Source organism: Athene cunicularia (genome assembly GCF_003259725.1).
Source record: "Athene cunicularia isolate RWA chromosome 12 unlocalized genomic scaffold, athCun1 chr12_part1, whole genome shotgun sequence".
Lineage (NCBI taxonomy): Eukaryota > Metazoa > Chordata > Aves > Strigiformes > Strigidae > Athene > Athene cunicularia.
In genome coordinates, this window is record NW_020799116.1 from 6740784 (window position 1) to 6755181 (window position 14398).

General features: G+C 38.4%; 1 protein-coding gene across 3 annotated transcripts in view; it reads left to right on the plus strand.

Moving 5' to 3' along the window:
• Positions 1-14398, plus strand: part of SLC25A26 (solute carrier family 25 member 26) — an 89213-nt gene that overhangs the window by 18024 nt on the left and 56791 nt on the right. For all 3 annotated transcript variants that reach the window (XR_003399272.1, XM_026857256.1, XM_026857255.1), the window contains exons 4-5: positions 2054-2158; positions 3579-3626. Coding sequence is in view for 2 of the 3 variants with exons in the window: in XM_026857256.1 (XP_026713057.1) it covers positions 2054-2158; positions 3579-3626 (153 nt within the window). In the remaining variant the exon portion in view is untranslated. The remainder of the gene's footprint in view (positions 1-2053; positions 2159-3578; positions 3627-14398) is intronic.

A 14398-nucleotide genomic window follows, 5' to 3' on the forward strand; every position in this document is an offset into this window, starting at 1 on the left:
AGCAAACTGTTGAGGTCTGTGATGTGTTCTTTTAACTTTGACAGTGTTACCTGGAAGGCGCTTCAATGATTGAGATCTGAGCATAGTAGATGTGAGATTTTTCTGCACCCAGGTTGCTACTTTTTTGTTAACCTTGTGGGCTAATATACATATAAACTTAATCTTGCATAATTCCCTTTAGAGACCTGTGTTTGACATCAGAAGACTTGCTTGTATTGTTAGTGATAGTAAGGTACACACGTAGGAAAAATCAGGTGAAGTTGTAAGTTCAGGTGCTCAGCGAAAATGTCACGGTTCAGTCAGATGTTGGCAGTTGCAGCTTGTGGTTTTTGGTTTTTTTTTTTCAGTACCAGAAGTGTCCTATGGAGCCAATCTGACAGTGCAGCCTGGGTGACACGAGCCTTTATTTCCTTTCATAACAGCACAGTGTAATCACTGTTTTTGTTCTTGTGCAGCCACAGGCTCCCTTGTAAGCGCAAATTCAAATGGGAGAAACATCAAAGTTAATTGGAAATGAAATGCACCCCAAGTTGTCTGGGGGAAATGGAGACGTTACTTTGTAGCCACCCTTCTCCTGCCAAAACTGCAGCACCCCAGATGTCAGGAAGCCACCCTGGGCTCTTTGTCTGGTCTTGATTGACTAGATTGTTTTCATCCGAACCTTTTTAAAGCTTTCCTTCTGCTTCCACATTTTTAAGGAATAAAAAGCTAATATAAGGACATGGAGTGTTATGAAGCATGAAGTTCTATAAATATTTATGCTGAACTATCAAAAAAACTTGACAGTTCTTATTTTCTTGACAGATTGGGGTCACTTGTTATTTTTGACCCTGAGAATTGAAGAGCACATGGAGTTAGATCTGTTTGTAATGACTTTTGGATATTGTCTGGTAAACCTGTAGGAATGCAACAGGATAACAGACTTTTTCTTGGGTCTTTTTGTGAAAATGGAACTTAAACCTTGTACCATGTTACCCACAAATTCCCACTGAAGTTACTGTCTCTGTGCAATCCTGACAGTGAGTTCTTGAACTTTCTTTGGCACTAGCGGCTTTCTGAGTTAGCAGTTCGGTTTGCCACTTGAGCTGGACAGCTTTCACCTAGGTTGCTTTTGACTGGAAGTACTCAGTGATTACGTTTACGTGTACACAGCGTGTTCCTGAGCCCAGTACAGGATGGGATTGGCGAAGGCTGAGAATCTGGCAAAGGCCCACAGTGTCTCCAGAGTTTTGCCACCAGTCCCAGCACTGCTTTAAGTACCCCTGGGGCCAACTGAAGCCAAACTTTTTTTAAAAGTTTAAGTGCTGATAAACAGGCATTTTCTAGAGAGATGAGAGGCTTGTAACTCTCTGACACTTCAGGGTCTTCATTCCTCCAAATTATGTGCACACAAGCTTAATTCCTACCTGAAGCTGTAGTGGCAGCTGAATGTTTTAAAGGCAGGTCTGGCTGCCTCTGAAAGCTGGAGTTTTGTGGCAGCAGCCACCTCATTACATCCAGCTGCAGGGACTTTTCTTGCCTAGTAAATTCATTGTGTAGGAAGGACTCAATCCAGTGCTTTGTCTTGAATGAAATCCAGTGTGTGTTTCAAGATAAACGATTATATTGTGTGTATCTAAAGCTAACCAGTGTGTCTCTTGCTGTCAGTCACTAGAGGGCACAAAGGAACTATACCTAGGAAAGAAGTTTGTTCAAGGCCTGAATCTTCAGTTTAGATCTGTGACAGCAGGGGGGTGGAAATTCCTGTGGCTGCCAAAAGACAGGATGGCTTTGGAATTTTGGTTTCATTTGTGATTTTTCCCACCGAAATCTACTTCTGGTTTGGAAATGAAAAATTTTATTTTTCTGGTAGTACAATTTTGTGTTCAGGAAGTACATAGCTCTCATCAAATACATCAGCTGCTCATAAAGAGATTTTAAATTCAACTCATAGAATTACAAAAATTATTGCCTTCTTTCTCAGGTTTATGACTTGCAACAATCTCCAAATGTGTCTATGTGAAGAGTAAGGTAGCAAAAGGAATTGCTCTCTGAATGTACGGTTCTTTTGCAGGTTGCGTGCCTCATACGGGTTCCATCTGAGGTTGTCAAGCAAAGGGCCCAGGTCTCTCCTTCCTCGAGTACCCTCCGGATTCTCTCCCACACCTTGTATCATGAGGTGAGTTCAGAGCAAAATTTCAGAGAAATAGCTTCATTCTTCCCACTCAGTGTGATACGTGTCCAGCTCTGGTTCTGTGCTCTCCCAGCACTTTCCCATCTATTCTTCTGTTGTTAAAAGCAATGGGCGTTTTATGTTTAAGGAAACCAAACCTCCACCTTGCCCATGTGCATGCACTTACATGCACACTCTAAACAACTCTTTTTCACCTTCTTTATATATGGGGTACCTACATTTAAAAAAAAAAAAAAAAAAGGGATTTAACTTTCCAGTTTCCAAAGCTCTACTTACATTTATGCAAACAGTCCTTGTCTGGGACAACAGACCATTGCGTCTCTGTAACTAGAGTTTGCTGATTGGTTTCCAGTTTTTCAAGCAGGCTTTGAAGAAGATGTCCTAAAGGCACCATTTCAGAGAGGCTCTTTAGGAGCTCTGGAAATGCTCATCCAGTATTGGTGACTTTTAAAAAATAGGGGCTTTTGTCATCTTTTCAGCAGTTATACTGTTCCTTCCTGTAAAAACTTATTCACCACTGTTTTTACTGAGTCTCACAAGGGGTGTTTTTCAAGTTTTATTCCATAAGAGAAAGTGGCTCCTGAAAATGTGGTGGGGAAAAATATTATACACATTTCTGGGTGTAAAAGCCAGGAAAAGGAAGACATAAATATGACCTTTAAATGATCCACTTGATTTTTATTTGCTTGTAAATGAAAACTATTGTGATAATTTTCAAGAGTGCATAGTGCACAAGAGGGTCACTGGAACTTCTTTCTGTGATTTGGTCATTCTGCTCTAAAAGCTGGTGCTCTCAAAACCATATGTTTTCACCTTCTTTGTAGCAGGGCAGAGAACTGTAAGCATAAACTGTTCTATAAGATATTAAACATAATTTTATATACACTTATAAAATAAAATTTTAATTGTTTTGAATGTTATTCGCTGGTTAAAAATACAAAATATTATTCTTGATAAAAGCTTGGAATTAGGGCTAAAAGGTGGACATAGAAAGCTGTCATCCTATGAGTTCATACTGCATGGGCTATTTAAACAAAAGAGTAGTAGTTTCAAAATATTTTTGAGATAGTGGATAATTCTAGGGCAAAGTATTGGGCGGGTAGAGTTTGAAGTAATGTGCTTCTGTGCCTTCTTGCCATTTTAATTTTTACTGTAAGGTATGTTTTCTTGTCTAAAACGGATTATTCTGAACAGTGGTTAAATGATCTTTGAAATGAACTAAAAACCTTTGGCATTATAAATCATGGAATACAGTATACAACATTATAATCAATATAGTCAATTTGCAAGAAGTTCAGGTCTGACACTCAGTAAGGCTGTAATGCTTGCCTCATAATCACCGATAAATTGTGTTGTTTGGCAAACTAATTCCCTTTAGCTGATGCTTTCTTTTGTTGGTTTACAGGGTATTCAAGGACTTTATCGGGGTTATAAAAGCACAGTATTAAGAGAGGTAAAACACTTTGTCTTTCTTTTTTTTTTTTTTTTTTTTTTATTGATTCCTTTGCCTTACTTTGTTCTCTGACAAGAGATAGTAGTACAATTGAGATCAATTGCTCTAATCATAAGCTCTAAATCCTAGCATGTTTCGTTCTAGGTAAGTTACTAGTCTGTAATTTGAATAGAATGTTGATAATGTGCATGAAGAAAACCTGTGATACATGGAAGAAGTCATCTACCATCCTCTTGCTCAGTTCTGTTGCTGCTAAATCATAAAAGGATGGAAATGAATATGTTAACATGATGAAAACCATACAATAAAGTACGGGAAACTTCCTCAAGTCTTGTGATTGCATCATGTGAAGTATGTATGCCAACAATGGTGAACTGGTGGCATCAGCCCAAGTTTGGCACAGACAGATTTAGGCTTTCTTTAAATATATTTGTCAGCAGATGCCAAGAGATTATCTGTCAACTGTGTATAGGGAGGATTGTGCTCTCCCTTTTTCTTTTTTTTTTTTTTTGAATGTGTGAAAGAAACGCATTTAGTCATCCAGTCTGTAGATGTGATATGGCATTACTTAACTCTAAATCAGAAATACTTCACTGTTGGAAAAAAACCCTGGAGCTAAAAATATTTTGGCCTGCTTGGCAGAAAACAGTTCCTAAACTAAAATCTCTTCATAAATGTATTTTGAATTACAGGATTAGTGTCATGGAAGTGTTTGATATGCTGTGTGAACTGAAGGCAGATTATAAAAGAAGTAGAAAAACATATTGATGAACTCCCAGCCTAAAACTGTTTCAGAATCAGATCCCTGGAGGTCATCTTTTGACAAAGAAGTTGCACTTTGTGTACCTCAAATAAAAACATGAGACTTGATTCCTATGAAAACATAACAGCTATTTTTCCGGTGTTCAATGGTATATGTGTGCGTTCATCCCCCCTAAGTCAACTGAGTAATCTAGGTTTGGATCTTTGATTCTTTTGTTTTTTAAACACAGGGTCAGGTATGTTGGTTGTGTTGCCATTGAAAATAAAGCCATGTGCAGAGGCTTTTTAACCCTTCATTCAATAGCTTTACTTTTAAAAGCCTTTCTTCCTGCTGAAAACTGTTTTTAGGACAGCTATGATAGCCAGCTCTTTTTACAGTTACAGAAAAAAAGATGGTTATTACCTAAAATAAGAAATACCCAACTTAGTATTCTTTAAAATGCAGACAAATGATAATGCACTGCAGACTATTTTAGCAGGTTTAAGTGTTTAAAAAATTAGTTATTTGTGCAGAGATGACACCTGCTTTTCTGAAATGTAACTCCCACCATAGCTTTGTCCTGTACTTATTTTCTGGCTCAATAAACACATGCTATTCACTCAGATTTCATTTGGAGACAGGCAAAAAAGGCCAACGAATCATTTTGATTTCTCTGAGGAGTTCTGAATAAATGAATAAATTTAGATCCCATTGAATATTGATTTTTTGCATACTAACAGGTAGCTAAAACACATGGTTACTACTGGGTGCTATTCTCCTTAAAATTTGTTTTGACATATGTCAGGGTGGTAATTAATTTGCAGACCATATTCATGGCATAGTGTGTGACCCCGCTGAGATAACTTTGTTTACTCAAAATGGCAGCGCTTTGTTGGAAATTTAATGGGGGTCTTCTACATTATGTATATTCATAAAAGATCTTTCAGAACTGATTTCAGTTGAAGTATTGCTTTTTGGGAGAATCTGTCCAATAGAATGAGAAATAAATGATTACCAAATGAAATGTGCATTCTCTTCAAAGTGAAACAAATCATAGGTGATGTTTTAAAAGAAATAATCTTTGAATTTAACACTGATAAGACCATTGAGTTTTTGTGATATGGAATATTGTAAAGCAACGTCCACTCGAGTAAGAACAGCATATTGAACCTTCAGCTGTAACTGTTGTAAGCCTGACATTTAATCTTGGTATTTTCCCTTCTCTTTAAGTACACCTCTTCCTTTAGAGAAAGTTTTTATTTTAATATAAAAATCGATATTAATTCATTATTGGACACATCCAGGTACCTGCATAGCATGTATAGACTGATATTTAATTCCAGCTTACTTTTATACTTACAGAGTTTGTTTACATGCTTTGGTTCTTGACTTACACAAACCTCTTTGTTTAGTTACAGTGGAGTAGGAGTTTTGGATAGAGGGGCTTCAATGCATGATTTTTCATTAAAAAAAAAAAATAATTGGAAGAAGCTGGGAATATTTATGCTTTTCAGATGACTCTTGCACTAGCAAAATTCTTGAGCCAGAATTTAATTTAATTTTAGTTGTTGCATTGGAATAAAATTTTGCATGTTACGTAAAGCAGATTTCAGTGCCTGGGCAGAGATATGTTTGTCAATTGCTTGGACCCAAGTGAAAATGAGCCTGATTATTTGTAAAGGAAGTGCAATGTTGAAACCTCGTCTTTTTACTATAGTATAGTAGATCTTTTCAAGACAGCCTTACTCTGTTCCATGTAACTTGCGTTAGCTGCTGTGCTGCTTCTCTTCTGGTGCCAAGGTAGTTGCTTCATCCCTCATTTTTGATTCTCAGTCTTTCACTTATCCCCTTTTATCTTCTCATCAGAGTACTTTCTGTACAGGTGAATATTAGAAGAGAAAAAAAGATGGCTAAATATGTAATGCTTTGGGAAATTACTTTCTTCGAGTGAACCTCAGTGCTTGGAAGTTTTGGCTGTGGCTATTTCACCTACCTCCATTTTGGTGGTTTTTCTCTCACATCTCCATTACGTTTTGGTCTTTACATATTCCTTTGATGTAGTTACACCGAACTAATCCTAAAATCAAAAGGGAAATGAGGTACGGTGCATTGTTCTGTTGGCAAAAGTAGCCTGAAAGAGACATCCGTGCTCCAAGAGGAAAGCTTTTGTGATAAGGCACAAAGTGGGAGTACGGTTATTAGGTTGCTGAATGAGACTTCGAATAAATGGCAGAAATTGGAGGCTGTGAAATGGTGTGGAATTCCCATGATGTCATTTCCAAAGGAAATCCAAGTGTGAATTGTCTTTTCCTATGGTTGTAGTATATCAGTGTGCAGCGACGTGGAAAGTGGATCATGCTACTAAGAATAATCAGTGAACAGGTAAATTTATTCCTGTTTTCTACAACAGAGACAAGTTCATTTGTAAAATCTCCAGCCATCTTATAACAAGGCAGGAGCAGACTATAAATCCACTGTAAATCCTCTAGAATTTCTTAATGGGAATGTAGTTCTGCTGCTGAGATCTCATATAAGGAAGTGGAGCCAGATTTTTAATTCCTGCATAATTCATTTTATTAACTATGACCAAGTAGAACATCTGTTAAAATTCCATAATGTTCAGTTCATGGGAAAAAGAGAGAAGCCCCTGAGTTCCTGCTGGAGCTTTTCCATTTCCATTAATGTTACAGGACTCTAGCAGATGTCTTAAAGGAGATTATTATGAATGAGAGGACAACACAAAAGAAAATGAGGTGCCTTGTCCAGTTTCCCTGTGTACAGTAGCTTGCTGTACAATGAGTTACTTCACCCTCTCTGAGTCTGTATGCAGGTTGCAGCGTTTCACAAGCAGTGCCATGGTTAACTGTGGTGTCCCTTCTGTCGTGAGTTACCACAGTTTGGAAAAACTGAGTGAGTTTCAAGTGGGTGTTCTGTGTGTTTTTCATCTAATTTGTCACTTAAAAAAATATTGCAGATGGACTGGGTCATAGCCCAGAAGTAGATTCAAAAGGAGCTAAAATTAATATTAAACTCTTGCTTAAAGACAAAGAGCTTGAAGGATGACTGGCTCTGTATAATTCTCAGAAGTCTTGAAAGGAGATGGAGAATTGCTTTCAAATGTCAGCCTTTGCTGTGCAGGTAGCCCTGACTAAGCTCCTCTGTGTGGTATTGTTGACTTTTCTGAGACAATTCAGGCTCTCTGCTTGTGGTGACCTCCATTCAGGTAGAGGTGGTAATGATGCTTTGCTTCACAACGGTGTTTCAGAGCTCTGAATTTGAAAGAAAACTACTGATAAATCTGAACCGACTCTTGTACAGCATGCTATTGATCTTACCTTGGTGAGATGGCCGAGTCGTCACTTCTGGGAGTCACAGTTTTTTAAGTTAGTACAGCTGTGGGTTGGTTTGGGGTCTCTTTGTGTTTTTTCCCTTCAGTGTACACAAGTCAGAGCCCTGTGTGGACAAAGACAGCTACTGCTGTCCTGGGAGGGAGAGAGCATCCCATGATCTATTAATTTTGGGGAGGAGAGGGACAGCTAGTTCAAAGTGTGCTGTTGGATTAGTGAGTGGCAGCAGTGTGACAGGCAACAAATTCGGGCTCTTCTCAATCTCAGAGAGCCAAAAAGTGATAGTATGTCCTGAGAGGGAGGTGCTGTTTGTATGTATGCTGCAGAATTCATGTTCTGTTATAATGTCTGTATCAAAAGCAATACGGAGGATATGCAGTGCAGCCTATGCAGATGAAAAATGAGCTAGCAGAAAAAAGACCAACAAAAAAACCCCTTCTTAAATTACTACCTGGGAGAGGGAATCTAAAACAATTAGCAGCAAAATGGGTCTTAAAGGCACACCTGCTGCATTTTCCTAAATTTAAAGGGTCAGTGAACAAAGGATGCTGAGAAGGGTTTTATAAAAATGTGAAACCCAGCTGAGGTACGTTGATCCTGTTGACTGAGGGAGGGGATCTCTGAGCTCAATAGGGAACAGTCTGCAAACAGGGAGCCTGGTTTGTTTATCCACTAGAGGTAGTTTTGCATGCTTTTCTTTTGTTAGGACATCTTTATATAAATATCCTGTTCTCCTAGCTGTTAGAGGTTTTTTTTTTAAGTTTATCTCTGTTGCGGTAGGACAGAAAGAATGTTATTAATACATTCTTTTACTTGCACAATTAAAACTTTGATCTTCTATCATACTCTCTGTATTGCAGAGCAGATGTCGATAGAAATAGGCAAACAGGACACTATCTTAGTACAATATTTGGAAAAATAAACATCCTCCTTAATGAAATATGTGCAGTATCTGTCTTTTGTTACCTTCTGGAAAACTGATCTGGTTTTATTTTATTTTGCGATTCTAGATGGGTTAGGTTTAACTAGGAATTTGCCAGCAAGGATCTGTATTACTGGAGTTTTGACTTTTACAGAGCAACCAGCATTTTTTTGGCTTGGGTGTTTCCATGTAGAGCAACAACAGTCTCATGAAAGTCATAGGAACTGTATAATGGATTAACTAGCTAGTCCCTGCCATGTGGAAAATTGTGCAGAAGTTGTGACATGATTAATGGGAGGAAAGTTGAAAAATAAGTCCTTGCTTTCCCCCCCGCCCTTAACACTGCTGTGTCTTGGAAAGCCTATCACTGGAGTTGTATCAGCTTTTGTATCACTTTTACGCTTGTATCCTAGATATCTATATTCAAGGGATTTTTGTTTTGAAAGGTGTATAAGGGTTAAAGGTAATTGTTGTGGAGTAAGAGCAGGAGACAAGGCCGTGCTCTGGGATAAGAGCTCGGTCACATCCTCACTCATTGCCTGGAACACTGATAAATGGACAAAAGGAGTAACTGTCCTTTACTGTTGTAGGCTATGCTCATTACCCTGCAAATGCTGGAATAGTACTTGGAAATGAAAATGGAGATCTCAGAAAGCACTTAGAAATTACTTTTACAGACCACAAAATAACCCTGTTTTTTCTAATTTACCAGTTGTGGGAAGTAGGTTTTGTGACATGCCTGAATGGCAAATAAACTGGCCAGGGTAGACAGAGACCTAAGGCAAATTCCTTGTTGAAGTCTGGGGGTGTCTTTTTTTTTTTTTTTTTTTTTGGTCAAGCATGTGCACTGATCTCAGATTTTCTGGTTGAACACTTTTTCTCAGGCAAGGTGTAGTATCCACATATATATATATATATGTGTGTGTGTGTGTATATATATATATATATATATACACACACACTTAGAAGCAGAATGTAGCCATCCTTGCTGCCATCGATTTGCAGTTTACCACTGGAGCATACAATTACTGCATCTGTCTGACATCAGTGGATATCTTCAGATGAAAAGAATTTCATATATGCAGAGTGTTTCTGTACTTTGAAAACTATAGCCTTGCATCTAGGGTCTTTGAACAGAAAAAACACTTTGAAAAGTGTGTGCTCTAAAAATGGCTTATGTGATTTGATAATGCAGATTCTTTCCAAGTGAACGTGTATGCAAGCAATGTCTTGCAGGAAGCGTATTCTACCACATGCTTGAAATAGAGATGCTGTTTCCATACATTCTCTAAGCAGCTTACTAAACCATTTTTGCAAATGGTGTTTTCTGCAGCATTTGTGGTGTTGGAATGCGGGTCAGTAGCAACACTGTGGGCAAGAACAAGTTGGGAAGAAGAAAATGCCTACCTTTGTTCTAGTTTTCCTCATGCTGTGATAATTTTGTTTCTTTGTTGTTTTTTTGTGTTGTGTTTTTTAATAATCTAAGAATGATATTCTTTACACTGTGAAACACGTAAAAATCAAAAGCAGCCAATGATTTGAAGACCGCACTCCACGTGCTATCTACAGTGGAGAATGTGAATTTCCCTACTGTCTTTTCCCCCCTAAATAAAATTATCTTTCTGACAAAGGATCAGGAAATGGTTGCAAATCCCTCGTGAAGGAGAACACACAAAAAGCATCCCTTTCCCTGACGAGAAGGTGGGACTGTTAGCAAGAGGGAGGGCAGACATCAAGAGATAGGATTCTTATTGTAAAAGGAGGAGAAAAGACTTAAAATAGTAAAAGTAGTAAGTAGCAAATAGAAGTGATTATAAGGGGTATTTTTAAAAAAAAATAATCTGATAGTGTCATTGGATGAGTAACATCTTTAAAGCTTTCCAGGGCAAACTACGGATATTAGAGTTAATGGAATAACTTTGAATCTTCAGTTGTAGCCCGATAGCATGACACTGAAGTCAGGGGAACCACTACATGTCTAATGGGATTAGACAGTTCTGCCTACTTCTGTAAAATTTGGCTGGACTTAATGCTTGTGACTGTTTAAAAGCAAAAAAGAAGGAATTTTTGGCTGAGTGGTGGCTTTTAGTTTTAATTCCACAGCTACATTCCACTATGGGCGACTGTATTTTGTCTAAATCCTATCTGTAGTTCTCAATGGGAGATGAGATTTCCTCTTTTACTAAGTTGTAGAGTAATCCTGCCGATGGCTGAAGAGTTTCTGGGCTGTGTTTGCTGAAGACCACAATTTGTTTGTGGGTGAAGGAATTTCTGTACATCTCCGCTGAAGCGGGTAATTCTCTAACCCTAAAAAGATGCGTGTGTGGTGTATCTGTTCATATAAAATCTCTACAAAGAGACATATGGATGCATGTACATATAAAATATGATACTGGTTTTAATAATACCTTGTCAAAGGTCTTGGACTCTCTGAAGCAACTAGTCCTAATAAATGTGTGTGATTGGTCTGGAACAACAAGCAATTTAGCAATTTTCTAAAAGTACAGGACAGTTTGTCAAGGATGAAATTCTTGCCTGAAGTAGACCAAAACATGATTTTTACAGTGGAAGACTTCCATTGGCAGAATCACACTGTTGTCAGTATTAATAGCAATTACCTGGTTTTCGTACTTGAGCTGCTATTACCTAGTTTCTCTAAATCTGCTAGAAGCCAGAAGCACAGTTAGAAGAATCATCAATCCAAGATCAAAAGCTTTTCCCCAAATTCCTGTATGATGTTATCTCAACTAGCAGTTCTGCTTTAACACAAAGACCTGAGTGTCTGCTCTGGTCAAGATGCTCTTCAGGACCTGAGGGCACAGTGGGAGTTCTGGGGAGCAGGGCTGGCGTGGGACCAGAAGCCTGGGCTGTCTGCTTGCCCTTGACCCTGGCAGTGACTGAGAGCCTTTAGTCCTTGCAAGTCTCCAGCCACTAACTGAGTGGTGGCTGTCATCTGGCTTTTCTTTTATCAGAAAGACATTTTGTTGTTTTTTCACTTTCAGAAAGACAACGTCTTCGTATTCTGCAGCTTGTTGAAATAGTTCAGGAAGAGAGAGGTCTGATGGCATTGACACAGGAGCTCTAGTGATTGGTTTGGGAGAGTCCCCTCCTTTCTGTTTCAGGGTTAGCACCTCTGTAGCTTAAAGTAGGAGGAAGTGCAGTGGGCTTTGAGCTGAAGGTCAGAGGGTCTGACATATACTAGCTTGTTCTGGTACAGGGTAAGGAACCTCTGGCAGTAGTGGAGTGAGGTAGGCAGCTAGGGAAAATATCCTTTTAAATCATTCCAGCATGATTCTGTCATCCATATCCTCAGTATGAAAACTCAGGTCTCCATGTATCCATAACAACATGCCGGTCAGTGGTGCTGGTTTTGGTGGGAGCTTTGGTGCTTGAATTATCATTTGTGCAGGTTTTTGAAGCTGGTACATCTTCCATCTGTAGGTACAACAGCAAATGTGAAGGGATGTAGCTAAAGCATGTAGGAGAGAGGAAACTGATTTCAGTTGATGCTGCTGCTGAAACCACACCTTCATTTGATTGTAAATAATTCCACCTTACCCTAGACTTTTTATATATATATTTTCACTTACGTATATACTTTCTCTGTTACTTGTGTACATATATATATAATGTTTATATATAAATATTAGGCATCTGCTTAGAAATATGAAACTGAAAAGTTGAGTCTGAAACCCAAAGGTTATGGTGAAGGTGTGAAAAAGAAACCAGATCTGCATCAGAGAGCTTATGTAATTTATCACAGTTATGATAATGTTTGGAAGCATGACTAGTGCGGCAGTTGTAAGAGTCTGCTACAAGAGCAGTTCTTCCAAGTGCTTAATACAGATCACACTTCAATTTTTTTGAAAGACTATCTTCCCATTATCTTGCAGGAAATAAGGATTCCACTGTTTTGAGCGTAGGAGAAGTGACTCCTAAAAAAGAAAATACTGCAAGTCATACCTAGGTTCAGAATATTTCAAGGGCCAGATTTGGCAAACAGAATTAGATGAAACAACTTTCTGAGCTTATTCAAAGGGGAATCTGGAGAGTGCATTATCGGTCAATCCTTATAGTAAACATTTTGGCTGGTTAATGGGAGAGAAGTTAATTTTGGGAATGGAACTGTTGCTTCTGTTTAAAAAAAAAAAAAATAAAAAAAAATTGAAGCACAGTGACTGTTGTTTCTTCCTTGCTATGGGCATACCGACTTCAGTGCTACAGACTGTCATGCACTAGAGGGCACACAATGCCTGTGCTTGCTGCAATACCAGCCCAAGGAAATGCCTATCGCAAGGGATCCAATCTTAGGATGACCTGTGGATCTTGGAATTGACTTTGCTTTAATCTCGCCTCAACCCAGTTGTAAAGGAAACATGAAATTTGAAATGTTATTAATTCTGTTTGACTCTGGGGACTAGTCCCATTGAATTTTCTGGGACTAACTTGTGTGAGTAAATGAAGTGAGATTTCGTTTGGAAATGATTTTATGGATTGCTATTTTTTAACTTTGACTAGATTTTCATTTGTTATGAATTGATTGCGTAAGGTCTGTAGCATTCACCGTGTATTCTTGCCCAGTGGAATAATGTCTATGTGATCATAAAGAGAGAGGAAGTTGTATGATCATGACACATTACAGTGTCCATGCTGAAACCTCACAGGTTATGTAGTAAGCTACTTTAAATTTTAATTTTGCCTATTTTTTTGCCAAGATTCTGCATTTCTTTAGATTATCTGTTTTTAAGAAAAATACAATACGCTTTATAATATTTGGGATAACCCCCATGTGGTGTGCACCTTAATTTGAGAATCCCTTGTCACTTTGTGCATAGTTGGAAATGCATGTGGGGAATGGAACAGGAGAGACGGGTGGCAACATGATTTTCATTATTTTTATAGAAATATAGGCAAAGCAGGCCTGGTGTGTATACTGCAGATGGAAATAGTGTTATTAAACCAGGTTCTTATCTCACTTTTATTTTTCTGTTAATTTTATAGAAGCCAATAAAGTGTAAGCTCTGCGCATATATTTTTATTCTGGTTGAATATGTGAAAATAGTGTTCTTGCTTTTCAAAGCCAGTAGGTCTAGCTACAGTAAAGCAGAGCTTGGCCTGAGTGTTTTGGCATCAGGCTGCAGTTACAGCAGTGCTTGGGTCACTGCCACATCTGGCTATCCCAGGCTTGAGTCTTTCCCAATTAAAGGCTGCTAGTGATGTGTAACATGGATGAATTTCTGTCATGAGTAAACTGAGTCATCTCAATGCTCTCTCAGACAGAACAAACCCAAAAAGAAGAGAGAGAAATGTAAACCAGGATACTACCCCTGCTTCCCCATGGGAGAACAGCTAGTACATTGTATTTTGTGTTTACATTTGACGTTGTACGGTCTCTTAATGTAAAAGAGAAAAGCAAATAAAGAAGTATCCATGCATATCAGAATAAATAATATACTTATACCTCAGCGGAAGGTTATCTTGCTTTTGCTGATATGAAATCCTGAAGCGCAATAAAACATTTTAGGAGTCTCGTGAAATGCAAGACTGTAAGGCACTTAACTGAGTCTTGTCTTGCTGACTTTAATGTACTGAATGCCATTTAAAGCAAAATTTGGCTCAGTATTAATTTTGCCCCTGGCTACATACCTCACAAGTTTTAGGTGGGTATTTTTTTCCCCTTTTTCTCCAACCCTCCCAGCATTTTGCCTTCTGGCCTGTACAGCTGTGGTGCCAGTATACTTTCTATTTCTGGAAATGACCC